Source organism: Epinephelus moara, chromosome 7 (assembly GCF_006386435.1).
Source record: "Epinephelus moara isolate mb chromosome 7, YSFRI_EMoa_1.0, whole genome shotgun sequence".
NCBI lineage: Eukaryota > Metazoa > Chordata > Actinopteri > Perciformes > Serranidae > Epinephelus > Epinephelus moara.
In genome coordinates, this window is record NC_065512.1 from 21,043,525 (window position 1) to 21,067,477 (window position 23,953).

The 23,953-nt window shown below is 43.4% G+C and overlaps 1 protein-coding gene across 2 annotated transcripts in view; it reads left to right on the top strand.

Moving 5' to 3' along the window:
* lrp2a (low density lipoprotein receptor-related protein 2a) overlaps positions 1-23,953 on the top strand; it is a 56,416-nt gene that overhangs the window by 16,863 nt on the left and 15,600 nt on the right. The window contains exons 19-53 of one of the 2 annotated variants that reach the window (XM_050048677.1): positions 79-209; positions 1,291-1,428; positions 1,535-1,816; positions 1,956-2,195; positions 2,629-2,748; positions 3,213-3,329; positions 3,431-3,811; positions 4,150-4,164; positions 4,508-4,756; positions 6,171-6,382; positions 6,472-6,656; positions 6,757-6,985; positions 7,128-7,305; positions 7,526-7,654; positions 8,507-8,673; positions 9,314-9,457; positions 9,642-9,751; positions 10,257-10,434; positions 11,136-11,349; positions 11,436-11,675; positions 11,818-12,006; positions 12,845-13,777; positions 13,885-14,050; positions 15,777-15,935; positions 16,033-16,322; positions 16,428-16,628; positions 17,034-17,276; positions 17,370-17,495; positions 18,784-18,903; positions 19,472-19,603; positions 20,221-20,422; positions 20,519-20,814; positions 22,557-23,223; positions 23,390-23,560; positions 23,655-23,878. In XM_050048677.1, coding sequence (XP_049904634.1) covers positions 79-209; positions 1,291-1,428; positions 1,535-1,816; positions 1,956-2,195; positions 2,629-2,748; positions 3,213-3,329; positions 3,431-3,811; positions 4,150-4,164; positions 4,508-4,756; positions 6,171-6,382; positions 6,472-6,656; positions 6,757-6,985; positions 7,128-7,305; positions 7,526-7,654; positions 8,507-8,673; positions 9,314-9,457; positions 9,642-9,751; positions 10,257-10,434; positions 11,136-11,349; positions 11,436-11,675; positions 11,818-12,006; positions 12,845-13,777; positions 13,885-14,050; positions 15,777-15,935; positions 16,033-16,322; positions 16,428-16,628; positions 17,034-17,276; positions 17,370-17,495; positions 18,784-18,903; positions 19,472-19,603; positions 20,221-20,422; positions 20,519-20,814; positions 22,557-23,223; positions 23,390-23,560; positions 23,655-23,878 — 7,778 coding nt within the window. The remainder of the gene's footprint in view (positions 1-78; positions 210-1,290; positions 1,429-1,534; positions 1,817-1,955; positions 2,196-2,628; positions 2,749-3,212; positions 3,330-3,430; positions 3,812-4,149; positions 4,165-4,507; positions 4,757-6,170; positions 6,383-6,471; positions 6,657-6,756; positions 6,986-7,127; positions 7,306-7,525; positions 7,655-8,506; positions 8,674-9,313; positions 9,458-9,641; positions 9,752-10,256; positions 10,435-11,135; positions 11,350-11,435; positions 11,676-11,817; positions 12,007-12,844; positions 13,778-13,884; positions 14,051-15,776; positions 15,936-16,032; positions 16,323-16,427; positions 16,629-17,033; positions 17,277-17,369; positions 17,496-18,783; positions 18,904-19,471; positions 19,604-20,220; positions 20,423-20,518; positions 20,815-22,556; positions 23,224-23,389; positions 23,561-23,654; positions 23,879-23,953) is intronic. The other variant, XM_050048678.1, reaches the window with a different exon arrangement.

Genomic DNA, 23,953 nt, shown 5'->3' on the forward strand with positions numbered 1-23,953 from the left:
TCTGTTTTTCTGATCACTCCCCTGTCAGAGTTTGTGACCCATTTTAAACTCTCCCTCTCTGCTTTGATTTCCACTCAGCTCAATGCGTCTGTATTGGGTGGATGCCTTCTTTGACAAAATCGAGCACAGCAATTTTGATGGACAGAACAGGGTTACCTTGGACCGCATCACCCAGATCTCCCATCCATTTGGTCTTACCATTTTTGAAGGTAATAAGTCCTGGCATGAACAACACGTTGCCTATAAAGTTCTAGGAGAGGATCATATATTTAATATCAATAAAGACAGAGTTAAAGCTAAATCATAAGAAAAAGAGTTTGAAAATACGCCCTTCTCCTGAAGCACCCCTCCCCCCCACTAAGCTTCTCCCACCAGAGGACAAGGCACATGCATGCACTTCATACAGTGACCTAGCCTTTCCCATACATTGATTTGTTTAATCTGATGTTATTGCACAGCTACACACAGCTCATTCAGTCAGCCCCTCCTTGCCCCACTTTCTCTGTCTCCCTGTCTGTTTATCAGACCACAAATGAGACAAGAATTAGCTAACTACCACTCCATGGTCCCTCTGCCTCCAACCTGCAACTGTGGACCAGGAGAAAAGTGAGCACTAGCTTGGGGGAAGGAGCCCTGGTCGGCAGCTGTAGCAGCTAGAATTTGGCAAGAATTTTGGGCACAAGCCCCCCAGCACCGGGTGTCACAACGGGCGGGTGGGCAGCAGCAGCACCAGGTCTAATCTGTGTAATGGCAGCAACAGAAAGTTGGCTGATTCAACAAGGGTCCATCTTAGGAGCTGTTGCCTGCTCTACCCCTGGCGAGGTAGTCTGTAGCAGCGGGCAGTGAGGCGGAGGACACATTGTGATTCAAGGCTCTAGCTAATGTTAGGTACATGACTGTGAACATAAAGCCACAGCCATGAACCTTGGCTTCAGCTTTGGCCGAAGGGATGTACACTCGCATCTACATCTGTAAAATACGCCTTCTCTCTGAAGTGACCTGTGATTGGACATAGTCCTGTGATGGGCTAGATTTTTTAAAGCCTGAAAACAGGAGCAGAAGTGTAATTTACTTTAGGTTTATTTGAATTACAATATGCTCAACATTTATTATGGGATTTTTGCCCATGGATGCCAAAATCAAACTACCTACCTTGGCTTTAATTTCACTGGCACTGACTTTAACCTCTTGCTTTAGTGATTGTCATGTCAATAGAGAAAGTACTGTAACTAGGAGGTGGTGAAAGATAAACTAACAGAAGTTTTGCTCTTTTGCTCCCATCCCTTGAAGGCTATGCATATTTCACTGACTGGCGCTTGGGTGGTATTGTACGTGTGCGCAAGACTGACGGTGGGGAGATGGTCATTATCAGAAGAGGAATCAGTCACATCATGCATGTCAAGTCTTTCAACTCCAACTCTCAGATTGGTCAGTAGCTTTATTCACTGCTCCTCTCACTTCTCTATTCATGCATTGCTGAGGCTCACACTTGTCAATCATATTGCTGGTAATTATGTTCCACTCTCCCTCTCAGGTTCCAACCTCTGCAACAGGCCGACAAATCCTAACGGAGACTGCAGCCACTTCTGCTTCCCAGCACCGGACTCACAGAGGGTGTGTGGTTGTCCATATGGCATGAAGCTGTTGCCCAACCACCAGACATGTGTGGAAGACCCTTCCAATGAGCCCCCCACGCTGCAGTGCGGAGCCAACTCCTTCTCCTGTGGCAACGGCAAATGTGTCCCAAACAGCTACAGATGCGATGGTGTTGACGACTGCCATGACAACAGTGACGAAGTCAACTGTGGAATTAACAGTAATGCTTTTTGTGTAAATCTAGCCTATTATACTGGCCCAAACTGACAGGAGTAAAAACACTTTCATGCTCCTGGGCCTTTTTTAAAACTCTGTTCAACATTATAATATTTTAATCCAGATCATCATCTCTTTTTCAGACACCACTTGCTCCCCCTCTGCATTCACTTGTGCCAATAAGCACTGTGTGCCTGTCGGATGGCGTTGTGATGGGCACAATGACTGTTTTGATAACAGTGATGAGAACAACTGTCCTACCCAGGTACCTGGGACGTGCCCTGCTAATCAGTTTACTTGTGCCAACCACCGTTGCATCCCAAACACCTGGCGTTGTGACACTGATAACGACTGTGGGGACAGTTCAGATGAAGCCGACTGCCGTGAGTATACCCACAGAGGCTTCAGACTGGAAATGAATAGGATTTGCTGAGAGACTTGTTTTGTTCATTCTAAACATGGTTACAACTGTGTCATATAAACAAACACTGATTTGTGAAAGATATGATTGGCGGTGTTGCTACACCAATCTTTATGTATATATTTATGTATGCTGTACCCTTCGGATGTTGCTTCTGGGCCGGATGTAGCTTGCAGGCTGCTTGCTCTAACTTTATCCAGGATCAGGCAATGTGTATAATGTTGAATACCCCACCTATGTCCTAAATACTTCTGTCTGTGGAAGACAGTTGCCATTATTAAGCTACTTCTTGAAACATTGATTTTCTAGACTAGACTAGACTTGCACAGTATTGTGTGTGTTGACAAAGAAAGGCTTGTAGACTCATATTGTTGTCTAACAATTTGTGCCGACAGACCTGGGGAGCACATGTCACCCAGGGCAGTTTCAGTGTCCAGACCACCGCTGCATAGACCCCAACTATGTCTGTGATGGGGACAGGGACTGTGTGGATGGAGCGGACGAGCAGGGATGCAGTGAGTACCTTTCTGGATTGCAGTTTTCCCTGGACATACTCATAGTTGCTTGTCTTCATCTGTGATAGAAAAAAAATCCTTTTCATCTTGCATGTATTTAGAAAACTAATAAAACTAGTTGCTGTTCAAATCTACAGTATTTGTGTCAAGTCTCATCATCCCGACTTGCTGATGACTTAGTTGTAAACTTGCTTCAATTTAACTTCTCACTTATCAGCCATTTCACAATAAAGAATTTGTTCAGTCATTCATGCATTCATTCTTTCAGCAACTTTGTACCTGCTAAACATGCTCAAGAAGTTGTAGAGGTCAAGTGAATGCACTGTAAAATTTAACAGGCATTTGCTAAGCCTCTTAGTTTATTGATCTCATTACTTGTGTTGCACAACAGTTGAGCTCAGCATGCATACAAAACTGTGGAAATATTGAATATCAGGTTTAACGTACTCAACTGGATTTTTCAGTCTACAACTGCACTGTGAATGAGTTCAAGTGCTCCAGTGGACACCAGTGTATCAACTCCTACTACCGATGTGATGGAGTCTTTGATTGCAGCGATCGCTCCGATGAGCAAAGCTGTCGTAAGTACTTAAATAGTGCTTTTGGTCATTGGTTATATTACTGAAGCAAGGTTATGAACTGGGATAACCTGCTGTTTATTATGTTTCCTGATGTATCTCAGCTACTAGGCCCCCAGGTATGTGCCACCATGAGAGTGAATTCCAGTGTCAGTCAGACGGCAGCTGTGTACCATCTACCTGGGAGTGTGATGGTCATCCAGACTGTGAGGATGGCAGTGATGAACACCATGCCTGCCCACCTCGCACTTGCCCCTCCACACTCTTCCGCTGTGACAATGGAAACTGTGTATTACGTAGCTGGCTTTGCGATGGGGACAACGACTGCAGGGACATGAGCGATGAAAGAGACTGTCCCACGCCACCTTTCCGCTGTCCAAGCTGGCAGTGGCAATGCCCTGGCCACAGTTTGTGCATCAACCTCACCACTGTGTGTGACAACACTCCTGACTGCCCCAATGGTGCCGACGAGTCTCCTCTCTGCAGTAAGTCTGATCTCTGCTTTCTTTGTCTGCCTGGAACATTTGTCTGTCAGAAATAATTAATTGTTTTATTACATTTCTAAGTTTACTGGCCTCCTCAAATTCAATTAAATTTTCACATCACATGACAAGCAGGATCAAACCTCCAATTGATTTTGTTTAATTTGACGTTCTTCTCGTGTTCTGTAAACAAGGGCTTCACTCCACAGAAATTCATGTGTTGACTGTTACCTGTTTGTCTTTGGATTCTTGTGTTGAAATCATGCATGTGTGTGATCTGACCTGTATTAACCTGAAAATTATCTGTGATTTTCCTTTCTTGCCTTTGTCACTGCTTTCAGACGAGCCTTTGCCAGGTAGGAACAAACTCCCAATCATTGGTAGAAATGCTGCAAGTAGTTTTGATTCATTTGAACACACTATCTTTAATAACTATTATGATATTTGTAGATTTGTTTCAAAACATAATCGATGAAAAAAAATGGTTAGTGTTTGTGATAAAAATAACAATAAATTTTCCATAAACATAGATAAAAAATAGCTCTGGCTCAGACTTCTAAAGACACTTACTAAAGTAGTTAGTGCTGTCTTGTTCAGAACTTATCATTGGAACGTGTATTAAATGCATAATTTAGTAGATTTTGTATTTAGTTTACTTTTCCCTTTCTGGGTTCTAAATTGTATTTTCCCTGTTTTCAGATCAGGAGAGCTGTTCTGACAACAATGCTGGCTGCACCCACGGTTGTATCCAAGGGCCATTTGGGGCCCAGTGCACATGCCCTGTGGGTTATCAACTGAGTAATGACTCCAAAACCTGTGAGGATGTAGATGAGTGCAGTCCCCCTGGACTATGTAGCCAGCACTGCTTTAATGAGAGGGGCTCTTTCCGCTGCCACTGCCAAGACGGTTACACTCTCGAAGCAGACCAGCGTACCTGCAAGGCCTCAGGTGAGGAGGGGGTATAGTTTAAAGGGATAGTTTTGATTCCTTTAATTTGGGTTGTATGATGTCCGTAGTCAGTGTATTACCTGCAGTAGATGGTGGTTGGCTTGCCCCCAGTTTGGAGAAGCAGTCAGGAGCACCACCACAAAGGGTAAGCAATGTACTGCTGTGGATGAGGGCAGCAGCAAAGCGTATTTTACCCACCTTAAAACAATAATATCAGTTTAAGTGTATGCAATATTTTGATTATTTTTACTGCTAAACCTTGCAGTCAGGCAGCCCTTTCTGATAGGGTACTGAACTGAAACTGAAACTTATCTATGCTCTTGTCAAAGCCTTTGACAAAAACAGTCATTCTACCTTGCCGAACCTGGGAGTTGCTGGTCTACCACTGCCATCATGGCTTAGTTTATTTGTGTTATTGTGCGACTTTGGTGAATCTGAGCTAACCCTTTAAACACCAAAGTTGCACGGTAACACAAAAAACTAACTGATTGAGTCAGCAATAGCAACTCAACTTGTGTTCACCAAGGTAAATTTACTGTTTTTGTGAGTGGAGTCATGCTTTGAAGAGAGCATGAATTAATTTCAGTTTCTGTCCGGTTCCCTGTCAAATAGGGCTGTCTGACAGCAGGGTAAATCAGTGAAAATATTTGAAATAAAGCATACACTTAAACTAAAATTTACTTTTTTAGGTGGCTTAAATATATTTCGCTGCTGCCCCCATCCACACCAGTACATTGCTTTGTGTCTGTGGCGGTATTCTTGCCTGCCATCATCTGTAGCTAATACGCTGATTTGGAAGTATCTCATACATCCCCCTTCAAAAAATGTGAACTATCCCTTTAAATTTTCTGCGCATGGAACAAATTGCTCCCCTGCTAGTTGTAAATAACAAGATATAATTTCATAATGCAGTGAAATAGGCCAGTTATCAGTCCTACAGTCACATGGATGTCTATTCAGCACACATACTGTATCTCAGTTTTCTCCGCTGTGCTGGTTGTTGGGTAGGAATGGGCCGTGATAAAGCCACCAGACTGCGAGACTGACACACCGTCTTTCTTCTCCCATGTCTCTCCTTGCTGCTCTGATTTCTTTAGATAAGACAAATAACATATATGTCACTCACTGGCCATCACTGGTGTAATTAGGATATAATCACCAACAAAGGGCTGTTTATGAGGAGCGTGCCTGACATGAGCTCCTCTTCCACCAAGACAACCCGCTGAAAGGCTTTTCAATACAATAGGTCATTATTTGGACAAAAGTGCATTCCCCAAGGATCGCCATTTGAGTAGGCTCTATTTAACAGTCCTGTCGTATAGCTGTGGCTGACATGCAAAAGCTGATAAGTGCTCTTATTAGCATGAGAATGGACATGAAAAATAGGTAACAGAGATTTGATGTCTGTTTACAGATTCTCGTCAGGCGTTCTTGCTAGTGGCCAGTCGAAATCAGATTGTGCAAGATGACATAACCACTCAGCCCAACGTGGTCCGCTCGCTGGTTCGAGATGGACGGAACATCGTGGCACTAGATTTTGACTCGGCCACTGACCGTGTGTACTGGTCCGACACAAGCCAGGACAGAATCTGGAGCGCCAATAAAAATGGCAGTGACAGAACTGTGGTGAGTTAGTTTGTTCCTTTGTGTCACCATAGACTCATTGCTCAAAATCAGTAAAAATATTTAACTAAGAATGAGTCTCTTGTGTACAGATATTTGACAGTGGAGTGACTGTAACAGAGAGCCTTGCTGTGGACTGGGTGGGCAGGAACCTGTATTGGACTGACTACGTCTTGGAGACGATTGAAGTGTCCAAACTGGATGGCACCCACCGCACTGTATTAATCAGTGAAAATGTCACAAACCCCCGAGGCCTGGTGCTGGACCCAAGAGAGAGGTCAGTGACATAGAAACAAGTTTGTTTTAAGTCTGTGTTTCTCGTAGAATGTAATGCATTTAACGCAGTTGGTGTTAAAAGACAAGCATTTGTTTTGCAGCGCTCACCTGATGTTCTGGACTGACTGGGGGAGGAACCCGCGAATTGAGAGAGCCAGCATGGATGGGAAACTGAGGACTGTTATCATAAGCAACAAGTTGTACTGGCCCAATGGTCTAACCATAGACTATCCAAACAGTTTCTTGTACTTTGCCGATGCCTACTTGGATTTCATTGACTTCTGCGATTATAATGGCAACAACAGGAAGCAGGTCCTGGCCAGTGACCTGGTGAGTTTACAAGGAAGACTGACTTATTTGTAGAGATCTGATTTATGTTTATAATCTAAAAGTGAACAGAACACATTCAATTTCATTTTGAATAGCATCTGTAAGACACATATTTTTTTCTTTTGCTACTCTCTGTGAAAAGGTTCTGCAACATCCCCACGCAATTACCATTTTTGAGGATTTTGTGTATTGGACCGACAGATACATCAACCGTGTGATGCGAGCCCATAAGTGGCATGGGGAGAACCAGACAGTGATGCTCTTCAACCTCCCTCAGCCCATGGGTTTGGTGGCAGTACACTCAGCCAGGCAGCCGGCAGGTATGGCAAAGATATTCTATATTAGGGCTATTCAATTATACTGTTCAGGGGGCCACATGTTCAGAAAGCAAAGGGCCTGGGGGCTGGACATTTCCCTGAGTTATTATTCTCATAACGGATGTACACTCACACAACACGCCATAATCCTGGAGAACTTTGTTGACTATTTGTGGATACCCATGTGTGTTTGCTTGTGCATGTGTGGTTTGACAATACCTAGGTGAAAATCACTGCTTAAGGAGTCCCTGTACTCATATCTGCCTGCTCTCTGCTGTGGGACCGAGGTACTACTCCTGTGCCTGCCCCTCAGGCTGGACACTGGCGGCCGACCAAATCACCTGCACCAGAGGTATGCATCCTGCCAAGTGGAGGAAAACACTCATCACTCAGTTTGATGAAAAAGGAAGTTGGGTCAGATGCAGCTGATAAGTTGACGTACTCCTAAGGTATTTTATCTCAGCAGTGGTTATTGTTGTAGAAGACCAAACCTGTTATTGTGGAAATGATGGCTTCTGCATGCTTTATTTGCTGCCTTCTTAATGCTGGTAAGAAGAGAAATCTTTGAAAACACTATTCGTATTATAGATTGATCCAGGTCCTTGTCAACAGTCTTCCATTTAGATTCTCTTGTAAACTGCTGTTCCAGTCATAAATATTAAGAATCATATAAGCATGTCTTTCAAGGTCTTAGGAGACAAGGGACCTTTAATTCAAAGTCCAAGGAGTCCCCCTTAGGTCAACAGCTTAACTCATCTCAGGTTTCAGCCCATTCAAGCCAAGCAGAACACAGTCTCCCCCTGAGGCCAACGATTATCCGAGAATGAAAATGCCCCACAACCATTCATCGATTCTAATCTCTGATGACAAAGCAAATCAGATTGTGGAAACAACTTTCGCCAGTCAATCCTCTTTATAGATAAAGGCCTGTTCGCTCAGGATCCTATATTCTGCGCAAGGTATCATACCCTAGAAGCGACTGGATTACCGTGGGCTAAATCCATATCCAGGAAACCTGGTTTCCTAGCCTTGTTTTGGAATCGGTTACATAACTTGTAAAGTACTAAATACTTTACAGCCTTGAGGAAGTTTCTAGCTCTTGAGTTGGTGTACCCTGATGTAGCCTTTGTTTGTTGTTTTTCTGTAGGAAGAGCAGTTTGTAAACATATTTTTAATGTTTTTGCATTAAAATTTTTTATTATAGTTGAGGATCCTTTCCTGGTGGTGGTGAGAGACAGCATCATCTATGGCATTTCCTTGAACCCAGATGACAAGAGTAATGATGCAATGGTCCCTATTGCTGGGCTTCAGAATGGCTATGATGTTGACTTTGATGACAACGAGCAGACCATCTACTGGGTGGAGCACCCGGTAAGTTACTGTCATGTCATAAATGGTTCAGTTCAACACTTAGTTGTCCTCCAGAAAACAATTTGATCTTGTTTACATACGGTAATAACATGCGATTCGGTGATTTGAACACAAGTGGACATCCAAGTAATACTGTACATCTCCATTCGGACTTGTGTGTCTCATGCGTCTCAAACTGACCACGTGTGTCCAGATTTTGTCACCGCCTACGTCATTTACGCTAAAAGGTCAAAGGGCCCCCCGCAGTTTTATTACGTGCACACTTTTTCTAGCTGCTCACTAGCATACTTGCTAGTCATGTTAGCTTTGCAGCTGCACAGTTAGAGATATTGACCACCAGAACTGAACATGTCTCCTTCCATGGGTCAAAACGATGGACAGTCACGCAACACCTCATCCAACGCTCAAACCAAATCATCATCACCTTCTGCACTGATGATGTATTTTTTGTTTTCGCTTCTTCGCAACACATCAGGAACCCATTAGTGCATGTTGATACCAGGTGTAAACAGGGTCTTTGAGATAAAGGTTATCTGGAAAAATACACTATAAAAAGTCAATTAAAACATGCTGGGAACACAAGATGCACTCGACACATTCAGCAGTGGTTGAGATTAGTCTGTCCTCTTTTGTCCACCAGGGTGAGATCCACAGAGTGAAGTCAGATGGAACTAATAGGACAGAGTTTGCCCCTGCAGCCATACTTGGCTCCCCTGTCGGCCTGGCCTTGGACTGGATAACCCAGAACCTGTACTACACCAATCCAGCCACACAGTCTATTGAGGTAAGACAAATAATACTCATGTCGTGCTGTTGTTTATTCATTATTACTGACTTTAACTTTAACTAAGATGAATATCTTTTCGTGGTTGTACTCTTAATGGAAAACAGAATATCTGAGAATAGCGTCGATACACACCGCTATGTCATATAATTAATGTCCCTGTTTTGTGTTTGTGCTCGGCCAGGTTTTGAAGTTGAGAGGGGAGGTACAGTACAGGAAAACCCTAATCACAAATAACGGCTCTCCAACTGGCGCTGGCAGTCCTGTTGGCATCGCAGTGGACCCAGCACGTGGGTAAGCCCCATTTAACACAGTCCTGGCACGGCCACTCATCCCCACAGCCACTGAGCTCTAACAGCCTCCTCATCGCCATCTGCTCTGCCTCTAGAGAGAACTCAACCAGTGTTACTGAATACCACACTGCACACTCAAACCCCAGCAACGTACAATAGAGTACAATCAAGTAACAATGAGCCATCCCTTCTCACTCTATTATGCAAACATTGCTGATTTGGGGTGATATGACCTAAATCAGTGTTGCAAGAATTTCATACTTAGACGCAGGCTTGACCTGGTCCTCCGTGGGTTGAGAATTTTTTCTAACGTGTCCTTTCATTCAGCTAAATGTAAGGCTGATGTTCTGAGTTCCTAAAAAGTTTATATTTTTGAGATTACAGGTCTTAATCTCTAAAATATGACAATTTGTATCTCTGTGGTTTGACTAGAAAATGTACTTAATAAGCATAGCAATCCTAACTGACTAACAAACCACATCCTCCATTCTTAATTGTCTTCAAAGCAAACTGTACTGGACAGACCAGGGAACAGAAAGCGGCATTCCTGCCAAGGTGGCATCTGCAGACATGGATGGCTTAAACCCTATCACCTTGTTCACCAACAACCTGGATCACATTGAGTTCGTCACTGTGGACATCCAAGAGAACAAGCTGTACTGGGCAGTTACAAGCACTGGCACGGTGGGTGTCCACTCTCCTAGGTCTCAAGAATTACCATTTTTTAATTCTATAAAGTTCTGACAAATGTTATATGATAAGCAACTTTATTTTAAATGGAAAGTTAACCTTGAAATCAAAAATACATCTTTTCCCTCTTCCCTGTAGTGTTACTTATCAGTCTAGATTGTTAAGGTGTGAGTTGTTGAGTGTTGAAGGTATCAGCCATAGAGATGTCAGTCTTCTCTCCAGTGTCCAGTGTCCAGTGTGGAACTAGATGTTAACATTAATGGCGTCCTCCTTGGCTGGGCTGCAACGTCAGCTAGGTCATTTGTGCTAGGTGAGCTAGCAGTAACTGCGCGCTTTCTTGGCGAGTGTAGTTTGGTAGAAAGAAATTAGTTCCTACATGAAACTGCTCACAACAAGGTCTGTGGATTATCTTGAGTAAGCGGGTCCTGATTTACGGAAAAAGACATTGCTGTTGAGCTTTTCAAATGCATTTTTTTTTTGCTGAGAGCCAACTAGTTCCATTGCCATCTCTATGGCCGATATCTTCAACACTCTGCAACTCACACCAAAACAATCTAGACTGATAAACAGCACTACAGGTAAGAGGAAAAATATGTAATTTTTTTATTTTGGGGTGAACTGTCCCTTTAATCTTGGTTATTGTACAAGATAAACATGCCATATTTGACTGCCTGTCTGGTGTGGGATATCCACAGATTGAGCGTGGTGATCCAGATGGGACTAACCGCATCACCATAGTGACAGGCCTATCTCACCCCTGGGGTGTGGCAGTCTATCAAAACCACCTCTACTTCACTGACCGCAACTTTGAGGTCATAGAGCGTGTGGACAAGTCCACGGGTGCCAACAGGGTTGTGCTGCGAGACAACGTTTCTGGACTCAGAGTTCTGAAAGTGCATTACAGAGAGAGTGAGTAACACAAGGAGACATCATCATCTTGGCTTGTTGTTGCTTTTTCTTGTGTTTATCATACTGTTTTCTCTCCCAAAACTCAGCCTCTGCAGGTACATCAAACGGCTGCGGCAACAATATGGGAGCGTGTGAGCAACTCTGCCTGCCTCGACCACAGGGTCTGTTTACCTGTGCATGTGCCACAGGGTTTAAACTTAATGCAGACAACAGGACATGCGCTCCCTACCAGTCGTATGTCGTCATCTCCACTCTATCTGCAATCAAAGGCTTCAGTCTAGAAGGGGCAGACCACTCTGAGGCCATGGTGCCTGTGGCTGGGAGAGGTCAGTGATTCTCAGAAATGATCTACTACTGTATGCTGGAATAATGAATAATACACTAACTGACAGACTAACTGAATATCAGATATTCCTAATATGGTTTTTGTGTTTGAAGTCTCTTAATGGCTGGGTTATCCTCCTGCAGGCCGTAATGCTTTACACATTGATGTGCACATGGCCTCGGGTTTCATCTACTGGTGCGACTTCAGCAGCACTGTGGCGAATCAAAATGGGGTCAGACGGATCAAGCCAGATGGCTCCGGATTACATAGTGTGGTAACATCTGGAATCGGACGCAACGGGATACGAGGCATTGCTGTGGACTGGGCTGCAGGTATGATGTTGTGCCAGCTCACAAGTGTGTTAAGTGTTTGTTTTGTTTAGCCACATAACATAAGTAGTGTGGAATTAAGACGGTAAACTAAACTGTTATTTTAAGATCTTGTTGAATCTCTGAGGAGCCTATCCCAGCTGACATTGGGCGAGAGGCCGGGTACACCCTGGACAGGTTGCCAGACACATAGAGACAGACAACCATTTATGCTCACATTCAGGTCAATTTAGAGTCCCCAATTAACCTAACCTGCATGTCTTTGGATTGTGTGTTGAAGCTGGAGTACCCGGAGATCATGCAAACTCTGCACAGAACTGACTTGTATGATTTGTATTGCTTTTGCATCTACAACAACCTAATCCTCCCACAGCATTATATATTGTCTGATTTTAATCTGAATAAATACGCTGTTCTTAGTCTGTTGATTTGGACTAGAAAACCAAAAGACAGCCTGACTCATTTGAACTTGCTGTATGACACATGCCTAAGGCAGTAGACTTTCTGGTTGAGTCAAAGTTAAGAAGCTTTATCATAAGGCTGGACTCTCAGAACACAGAGATCAGTCCCCCACAGGTGACAGGGAAGACGATTTAATAAGCTGGTTTTGGAAAAACAGAGACAGCTGCAGGCAGGAAAATTTGTTTCCTTGTTACTCATTTTTAATTGCATCACTTTAACTGAAGACATAACTGAAAATCTACCGTGTATTATAATAATGATAATTGATAACACCATCATAATGTCAGCTGAGTAAAATGTCTTCTTTGATTGTGACCTAACATACAAAGCAGTTTGTGACTGATGACCTCACTTTAAACACTATGACCTCTGTCCTCAGGTAACCTGTATTTCACCAATGCCTTCCTAACTGAGACCTACGTGGAGGTGCTCCGTCTGAACACCACTTTCCGCAGGGTGCTGCTGAAGACCCAGGTGGACATGCCACGCCACATCGTGGTGGACCCCAGAAACAGATACTTGTTCTGGGCTGATTATGGTCAGAACCCCAAAATTGAGCGAGCACTCTTGGACGGAACCAACCGCACAGTTTTAGTGTCATCGGGAATTATTACTCCACGAGGTCTCGCTCTGGACTGGCAAACTGGCTACATCTACTGGGTGGATGACTCCCTGGATATGATTGCCCGGATCAACCCTCAAGGAGGGGAGACAGAGATCGTCAGGTACGGCAGCCGCTACCCGACTCCTTATGGAATCACAGTGTTTGAGAGTAGTATCATTTGGGTGGACAGAAACCTCAAGAAGGTTTTCCAAGCAAGCAAACAGCCTGGCAGCACTGAGCAGCCTGCTGTCATCAGAGACAACATCAACATGCTGAGGGACGTTACCATCTTCGACCAGCGCACTCAGCCTACCACCGCCCAGGAGCTTAACAGCAACCCCTGCATGGAGGCTAATGGAGGCTGTGCCCACTTCTGCTTCGCCCTCCCAGGTTCTGGCACAGGTAACCAAAACAAAAAATGCAGCTGTGCTTTTGGGAATCTTGCAGCAGACAGTGAGAGCTGTGTGGTGTCAAGGGATGATTACCTCATCTACACGACTGAGAGCACCGTGCGCAGCCTGCGCCTCGACCCAGAGGACCACGCATTGCCCTTCCCTGTGGTCAATGTGCCACGTACCTCTGTGGCACTGGATTTTGACTTCACAGACAGAAGGATCTACTTCACACAGAGCTCAGGTCCAGGATCAAGCAAGATCAGCTACATCAGCCTGTCCTCTCCCACCTCAGCTCCTGTAGTCGTGGCTTCAGGTAGGCTTTGCAGTTACACTACTAAACACTTACTCCTCTTGTTTATGGATGCGGGAATTGACACTGGGGATATTGCTGATGTTGCTCTGGTCCCTGTGTTTGGACAGATCTAGGGGCTCCTGATGGCATCGCTTATGACTGGATAAACAGAAGAATTTACTACAGTGACTACATCAACCAGAGCATCAGCTCCATGTCTGTGGACGGCTCTCAGAGGACTATCATTGCCCATGTTTCCAGGCCAAGGGCCATCATGTTGGATCCCTGCAGGGGGTAAGACTAACACAACACACCCTCTCTTTGTTCATTACATTAAACTGAAATTGAAAAGTCAACTAGCGCAGTGCCCATTTAAAACATGCCTGTTCGGAACAGGCCAAATGCTTAGCCTGTTGTATTGCTGCTTACAGCTGTCTCGAGAACAACTGCTTATACAAACAACTTCACACTTGACACTGGACTTCCTTGGGTTCTGAGCAATACACATGGGCCTCAAACAGCTATAGATTTATTTGATAAAATATGAAAAATATTAAATTATGTTACTATTCTAACTCACTGTAACCCGAAATAAGACACAAAAGGCCCCCAAAGCACTTAAAAATAAGCTACTCAGTACTCACTGTGTACTTCTACTTCTACTTTATTGGGAAATATTGTAATATTACATTTACCTGAAAGAGACATGTTACTGGTTATGTTGCAAATTCAAACACCTGTGAAGTAAATTTAGGTGTTAATTTCCAAACAGGAGTATTTGTAGCTTTATCTGACTAAATACTGATACCACTTTTTCCTTCCTGATACCGATTCCGATCCCTGAACCTTAGGTATCTGCTGATACCGAGTACCGATCCAATACCAGCGTGTAAAATAAAAATGGATGGAATATGAATTGTTGTATGTCTCAACTGCTAAAACTCTATGTCAAATATTAAGAAATAAATACATAATAGTAGAATGAATGCCATAAAACTTTTTTTTAATTATTATTATCCAGTGTTGACACAGATCAAGACACAGGTTAAAGCGCAGCCACATGATTTGGTAAAAAAGACATTTTAAAGGCTACAGTAGAATGCTTTTTAAACTCTGTTTCATTTACCTGTAGCGTGCGTATGTAATGACGTGAGGCATTACGTGGTATCGGATTGGTCATAGGCTGTACTCGCCGATACCCGATATCGCATTTTAGGCAGTATCGGAGGCATTTCCAATACTGGTATCGGTACAACTCTACTAAATGGTTACAATATATATATATATATATATATATATATATATATATATATATATACACGTATATATATTTATTTACTTTTTATTTTTGTTAATAATTCCTGTTTATTTTAACTATATATTTGTAAATACTCTTCTTATATTTTCACATATCTTTCCTCTCTTGCAAGGAGCACCTGTAACACAAATAATTTCCCCTCGGGGATCAATAAAGTATTTCTGATTCTGATTCTGAAATACTGTGGTTATAAAAACACACCCAAGTCGCAACTTCAACACTGCACGTCCCTTGATTTCCAGCAATACAACGACCAAGTGTGACATATATTGGATAAATGGTTTTGCAAAGGACTTGGCGGTTGTGGCTCAGAGGTAGAGCGGCCTTCCACAATTTGGAGGATAGGTGGTTAGATCCCTGGCTCCCCCAGCCCACATGTTGAAGTATCCTTGGGCAAAATACTGAACCCCAAATTGCAACCAACGGCTGTGTGTTAGTGCGAGTGAGTGGTTACTGAATAGCAGATGGCACCTTGTATAGTAGCCTCAGCCACCAGTGTATGAATGTGTGTTTGAATAGGTGAATGTGGCATGTTGTGTTAACGTGCTTTGAGTGTTCAAAAGACTAGAAAAGCGCTGTACAAGTGCAGTTCATTTACACATGCTTACATATAAATATACATTTATAGATTCATACAGACAGACAGACAGACAGACAGACAGAGATTTCTTGCTTCATAGTTAGTCCTTCCTTGTTCCACAGATACATGTATTGGACAGACTGGGGAACCCATGCAAAGATTGAGCGTGCCACCCTGGGTGGAAACTTCAGAACAGAGATTGTGAACAGCAGTCTTGTGTGGCCTAATGGACTTACTCTGGACTATGAAGAGGAAAGACTCTACTGGGCAGACGCCAGCTTGTAAGATCAGATAAATTCCACTTTTGAAATATATTCTCAATTTTGTCTGTCACCTTGTCAAACTATTGTTATTATCATTATTTTGCTTTGCCATCAGACAGAAGATTGAGCGATCCTCTCTCACTGGGTCCAATCGGGAGGTCATTGTCAGCACAGCCATCTACCCCTTTGCTATGACCATGTTTGGCCAGTTCATCTATTGGACTGACTGGAACACACGCAGCATCTATCGAGCCAACAAGCACGACGGTTCTGACCAGAGGGTCATGATTCAGAACCTCCCCTCTCGGCCGATGGACATCCATGTTCTGGCCAGCAGGAAGCAGCAGCAGTGTGACAGTCCGTGCCAGCAGTTTAATGGCGGCTGCAGCCACATCTGCACGCCAGGTACAACCAGTTTCATCCTGTCACTTTGTTTTTTAGCACAGTATTCCTTTAGTCCAGTAATTGAAACCTCCAACTAATTGTGTAAACTGCAATTTTATCTTGTAGGACCCAACGGAGCTGAGTGTCAGTGTCCATCAGAGGGCCGCTGGTACCTGGCTGACAACAAGCACTGTATTCCTGATAATGGGACTCGCTGCCAGCCGGGCCAATTCACCTGTATGAATGGCCGCTGTATTCGTGCCCAGTGGAAATGTGACAATGACAACGACTGTGGAGATGGCAGCGATGAGTTGGAGAGAGTCTGTGGTAGGGTGTTCTTTAAAGGTTTTGTGGATTTGTGTTCTGTTGAATCATCTAAAATCTCTGTTGATTATTAGTCATAGAGCCCTTACACCTTCTGCATGCCTTCACTAATACTAACAAGTTATGTTTTTCTGCTTTAACAAATTTCTTTCTCAGGACCTAAACCTGACTTCAAATATGTTGGTGTGTATGCTTCCTCTTGATATTAAATTCCATTAACATATACCTACTTAATCAGTTAACACTAACAAACCAATCAATGTGCTTATATCTTTGCATGCAGTCCCACAGCTGCTGTCATCCTTTATTGCCTTGTCAGGTAAAATAAGCTTCCACTGCAGTGTGTGCTGTGTATTCAGGCCTCTCTATTGGCCAAAGCTCTGACCTGTTCTTGATTCTGATTGGCAGCCTTCCACACCTGTGAACCTACAGTGTTCACTTGTGGCAATGGCCGATGTGTGCCCTACCACTACCGCTGTGATCACTATGATGACTGTGGAGACAACAGTGACGAGGTGGGCTGTCTTTTTAGACCATGTGACCCCAACACAGAGTTCACCTGCAACAATGGGCGCTGCATTGCAAAGGACTATGTTTGCAATGGCATCAACAACTGCTACGACAACGGCACTTCTGACGAACAAAACTGCCGTGAGTATCCTCGGTTTGCCACAGGAATCAAACAAAAGTAAATGTTGAAATCAAAGTGGTTATTAAATATGTTCTAATTTCTGTTAATCTCAGCGGAGAGAACCTGCCAGCCAGAGCACACAAAATGTCAGTCAACCAACATCTGCATCCCACGTTCGTACCTGTGTGACGGAGATAACGACTGTGGGGATATGAGCGACGAGAGCCCTACACACTGTGGTGAGTTCAGCAGCAGTTTTAGGATTTAAGCAACATGTTTTTTTTCTGTTTCACTTGATTATTAATGTTTTCTTTCGTGTTTTATCAGCTGTACAACTTCTTTCATGTCCTTGCAGAGTATTTAATAACATTGATTTTTGGCTGATTCTAATTATGTGTGCCAGTTCCAGGTGCATGGTCTACTGGCATATTTAAATGTGATGGCGCTATCAAAATATTATTAGCAACACCTGTCCTTTTATAACAAGTCACAATGTCAGCTGCGAAAAAAAGCCTATTGTCTTAGGTCACTTAGGTTTCTGAAATCACTCCTTCCTTTCCTTTACTGACTCTTCCTTACATAATGAGCTGTTGGAGTCGTTACTCAAAAAGAGTAATGTATTACAAATAACTTGTTAGTTTTTAAAAAAGTAATGCATTATCTACTGATTACTACCAAGTTAAACCTTACATATGCCCACATATAAGCACAAAACAAGGATGAGGAGACTCAAGATGACACTACAGTAAACTATAACTGCCTCAAAATGAAAACTTTGTCAGTATATGGTAGTCTTCCTAACACGCCATTGTGCAAATATGAATTGCCTCAGTTAATAAAAAACATGTTTAAATTACATGTGAACAGCATTTAACAGGCCAAACACACTCAAACGAACTCACTTGAGTTGCTCACTTACCAAACTATGGCTTTATAGTAGATTGGTCCAGCTTTTTTTTTGAAGTGTTTATCACTAAAGAAGTGATAATACCTCATGAGGACAACCTGCTCCTCCTCAGAGTCAGCACAGGCTGAAGAGCCTCTCCACGGGCGCACTAGACAGTGTCGGCACATTTGATGATTTTTTCAATCTGCCCATTATGCACATACTTAAAGAACTTATGTAACACAAGTGACGGCATAATTGTTTGATTAGTTACTATGATGTGATTACTGAATTTAGGAACAGTAACATAATATACATTACATAGTATAAGGACAAAGAACCATTATTACTATTACTAATAATGATGCATTAATGTGAAAGCATGTAGCAGCTGGTAAAGGTGGGGCTTCTAATAGTACATCACAATTTATTGGTTGATTATATTTTGTATTATTAATTTAAATCTACAAAGTAATTAAATGTATCGAATGTAATGGAGTGAAAAGTATAATATTTCCCTCTGAAATTTAGTATAAAGTAGTATAAAATGGAAATAGTACTTCAAATTTGTTCTTCAGTCTACTTTAGTAAATTTACCCAGTTACTTTCCATTCTCATGCTTCTTTGCATCTTCTACATAGCGGCATCCACATGTTCCCAGAGTGAGTTCCGTTGCTCCAGCGGTCGCTGCATCCCCGCCCACTGGTACTGTGACGGAGGGGCTGACTGCGCTGACGGCTCTGATGAACCCCTCTCCTGCAGTGAGTGTCGCACAACTCTCTCATCCCCCAAAACGGGCCTGTTGGCTTTGTGCGTCTGTCCCCGCCCCATTATCAGCTGCTCGGTTATTGTGTGTTTGTGTCTGTCCGCCAGTGTGCATCTGTGTGCTGCTGAGAGAGAGTGCTGTGAGTGATGTAGCGGAGAGTGCGAGTCAGTGGTGTATTTCTTTGTTGACGATGTGGTCAGTCAGGCCTCCTATTGTGCGCTGCATTCCTCTGTGGTGACGCCCCTCAGTGTCCTCTGACAAACAGCACCTCCCCCTCCCTTTGTCCACCAGGGGTTACAGAGCCTCACTTTGGCTTTTGTTTAGATAGCTCACCATGCATGGGAATGTGGAGTTGCCATGACTATTTTGAAAGCTTTGCCAGTGTTGTATTGTGCCTTGCTTATTAGTGGGAAAGCAGTGGGGGAAGTACCTGAGATAATTGCAAATCACAACAAGGAAATTAAAGGGAAAATATATTGAATACAAGTGATGTGGTAGAGGATATTTAAACACAGTAGTTTGATGTTGTATCTACAGTTTCTTGTTATTTGATCTGTCTGCAGCCACACTGGTCAGAACCTGCAACACAGATCAGTTTCGCTGTGATGATGGCAGGTGCATTGCCTCATCCTGGATCTGTGATGGGGACAATGACTGTGGTGACATGAGTGACGAAGACCAGAGGCATAATTGTGGTATGTTTTTTCTCCTTACACTTCTTCTTTCTCTTTGTCCTCTTCCTCATCCCTGTCTGCATCTCCTCCCCTTGTAGCCCATCCTCTTGTTCCCCATCACTTCTCCACTCTGCCCCCTCCCGCTTCCCTCATCCTCTCGTTATTCAGGACACTGATGGATTAGGATACACACCACTGGGGGAGTGTTATGTGGGAGACACTGGCAGTCAGTGCCCGGCATCTTTTAGTCTCCTGTAGAAGGTCTCCAGTCCAAGGAGTTGACATTCCTGATTTCTCCTGCCTCACTCGTTACTTTGTGCATGTCTCCTTTCTCTGGCTTCCTGGCTCAGGGAGGATCAAGACTCTTATGTCTCACCAAAGTGAGCTCCAACAATAAGATGCCTGAAGCTAAAGACTTCAGCACTGCCTGAGCCTCTGTAGGAGACTCACTTCAAACAATGTGGATCAATCACATTAGATGGATAAAGAATTTGTTGTCATGGCTGTGTGTTTTGAAATACAGTTTGGAATGTTTGGATTGCCAAAAATGCAGGTTGACATTGGGTCATCACCATCATTATTTAACTTCCTGTAAATCCTCCTGCCTGATTTTTTTTTTTTTTTTTTTTTTTTTTCAGGCAATCGCACATGCTCAAGTGCAGAGTTCACCTGTGTGAACAACCAACCACCTCAGCGGAAATGTATCCCACGTGACTGGGTGTGTGATGGAGATGCAGACTGTGCAGATGCATTAGATGAACATCAGAACTGCTCGCGTAGATCTTGTGGCGTCAATGAGTTCACCTGCAGCAATGGCCTGTGTATACGCAGCGCCTACAGGTTGGAAAAGAAAAAGTCTTTTAAAATGTCCAAAATGACATCTGTAATCAGTCTGTCTGGCAATGCAAGTTCATGTTTTGTGTCCTCTAAAATCAGGTGTGATCGACGTAATGACTGCGGCGACAGCAGTGATGAGCAGGGCTGCACCTACCAGCCGTGCCAGCAACACCAGTACACCTGCCAGAACGGCCGCTGCGTGTCCCACGACTTCGTCTGCGATGGCGATAATGACTGCGGGGATGAGTCTGATGAGCTGGAGCACATGTGCCACACGCCAGCACCCACCTGCCCCCCCGGAGAGTTCAGATGTGACAATGGACATTGCATCCCCTTGAGCCAGGTGTGCGACAGGAACGATGACTGCTCTGACAACAGCGATGAGAAGGGATGTGGTGAGTGTGAAGAGATTTTCAGAATAGTTTTAGAAGTTGTGCTGTCGATAATATCCTTTTAACTTTTCAGTGTTTGGGTCTCTTCAGCTGGTGCATGCTCCCTCTAGGGGAGATGTCAGAGAAGTGCTGGAGGCAATGTGGGAAAAGACCACAAACTGTCAACAACCAGACTGTAGGACAATTGTGCTTCCTGCAACATCCATCCATTTGAAAGTAGATCACTCAGTTTTACATCGTTATAAAACTGAAAATACACAACATTACACAAAAAAATACTGTCGGAAGAAATCCAAAATAAACAAACAAACATAAACGAACAAAGAAATACCAGTACGCTCCCTATAGGGCTTTTATCATTGCATTATAATTACCCAGTCTTAGTTGCGTATAGAAATTGTTCTGTTTGCTCTGTAAAATGACTAACTACATAAATCATACCAGTCGTCCACAGAAGGTATAGCGTTAACAAAGGAGAGAGCAACCACTAAACCCCTAATACTGTACTTAACATTTTCCAATGCTGACATTACATCAAACAACTTTTAAAGTGATTTCATGGCCGCAAGCAAATTTACAATGAAGGATTAAAATCCTGAGAGTTTTACAGCTTTATCTTTACCTCTTTTTCTCTTCTTGATGTTACAAAATCAAACATAATGAATATTATCGCTAAAGAAGTTAAAGCAAAAGGTTTTAAGTCTTGGCTCAGCAACCAACAGCTGCACTCTCTCCAGCACCAAACAGGAAGCTGCAAACTGGGTTGACAGTCAACTCGGGTGAGACTCAAGAATGTGAATGCAAGGCTCGATTCTCTAGTAGCTGTGGAGTGAACAAGAGTCCATTTTTAATTCAGCATGTATCTGATCCACCAACCTGTACTTATTTTAGTGAGAAATCTCTCTGAAAGTGGTCAAGTTGTGCTGTAAGATTACTGGTGTTACTTTTAATAACCTACAGCATCTGTATGAAGAGAGGGTCACCTCTAAAGCTAGATCCATTGTCTCAGACTCTCAACATTCCCGCCATGTTGAGTTTCAGCCTCCCTAAATGTAGCACTAAGCATTACAGATCATCCTTTGTCCCATCTGCTTTTGCTTATCTTAACCAGCAGTGACCTCTAACTGTCCATGATTTACCCCTGACAGTGTGTGATACTGGATTCTGTGTCTTTGTACTGTATTGTCTGTTTTGTTGCCCTAATGACTACTGTCTGTATCTCAAATTGTCCCTCAGGGACATTAAAGTTTACCTGACCTTACCTTATCTTAAATTTTAAACTGATTCTCCTCTCATTCCCACGGTCTCCTCCTGCTAAAATAGTGCAGCTAAGCATCAGAGGCTGGTAGGGAGTTGTGGCAGCAAAATCCAAAATGTAAAGTTTGTGAGGAAATACAGTTTATCATTTTAGATGATATTGATGCTAAATTGACAAGAATGCTGTGGACGTATGATGCTTTTACTTGTGTCTTTAGAGTTAGTTTACGTACACATGAGGAATTGTTAATATGTCTTATTTATTTGCCATTATATTTTTAACCTGGAGCAGGATGTTAATAAATCTCAAAAGAAAAAAATTAAGTTGTAGTCTTATAAATAGTGACTCTACAAGATCCTTAGTCTTTGTAAAATCTTATAATGTGTGACGGTTGTCCTTAGATGTGATTTAGTCCTGTTTCCTTGTAGTCATTTCCTTTGCCAATGACTTCAATACGTTTGTTGATGTTATGCTTCTTTGACTGCAGGTGTCAATGAATGCACAGACCCCTCCATCCATCACTGTGATCACAATTGCACCGACACACCCACCAGCTTCATCTGCACCTGTCGCCCCGGCTACCGCCTCATGTCTGACAGCAAAACGTGCGACGATATCAATGAGTGTGCGGAGACGCCGAGCGTGTGCAGCCAGGTCTGTGAGAACACCGTTGGCTCCTACGTGTGTAAGTGTGCCCCAGGATTCCTCCGAGAGCCGGACGGCCACAGCTGCCGTCAGAACAGCAACATCTCGCCCTACCTCATCTTCAGCAACCGCTATTACCTTAGGAACCTGTCAACAGACGGACAGGCCTACTCTCTGATCCTGCAGGGCCTGACCAGTGTGGTGGCCCTGGACTTTGATCGAGTCGACAAGCGTCTGTATTGGATTGACGTGAGCCGCAGAGTGATCGAGAGGATGTCCTTCAATGGCAGTAACAGAGAGGTGGTGGTCAATGGAGTTCTGCATGGGGAGGGCCTCGCAGTTGACTGGATAGCCAGGAAACTCTACTGGACGGACAGCTTCTTGGATTGTCTCAAAGTGTCTGAACTAGACGGTCGGTTCGTGAAGAAGCTGGCTGAACATTGCGTTGATGCCAATAACACCTACTGCTTTGAAAACCCCAGAGCCATTGTGTTGCATCCCAAATATGGGTGAGTCAGAGGCAAGAAGGAAATAAGTCTTATGACTATTATTTCTTATCACAGTACGTTGGTATCAGTGTATATGATGGCTTCTATATATTATCATATGATTGAGTTTCTTCATTGATATGTAGAAATCATGTGATCTAATTAAATTTTCTTGCCTCCCTGTTAGATTTCTATACTGGACAGACTGGGGAGACAAAGCCTTCATAGGCCGTGTCGGGATGGATGGAACCAACAAAGCAGCGATCATCACCACTAAGTTAGAGTGGCCCAATGGGATCACAATTGACTACACTAATGACAAGCTCTACTGGTCCGACGCTCATCTCAGTTACATCGAGTGAGTACATTTGTCAGGAGGTGATCAAGCTGTTTTTGCCCACAGTGAATGTAGTCAGACGTGTAACCCTTTCATTTTTTATTTCTTCTGTCAGATACTCAGACTTGGATGGTCAACACAGACACACAGTGTATGATGGAAATCTGCCTCACCCGTTTGCCCTGACTGTGTTCGAGGACTTTGTATACTGGACTGACTGGAACACGCGCTCAGTGGAGAAAGGCAACAAATACGACGGCTCTGGTCGTGAGGCCCTGGTTAACACCACTCACAGACCGTTTGACATCCACGTGTGTCATCCTTACAGACAGCCCATTGGTGAGTTAAAATCTCAGACACTTGTCTTCTAGAGCTTTTAGTTGTTCTCTCGACATGCCCTTCTGAAGTTGATTT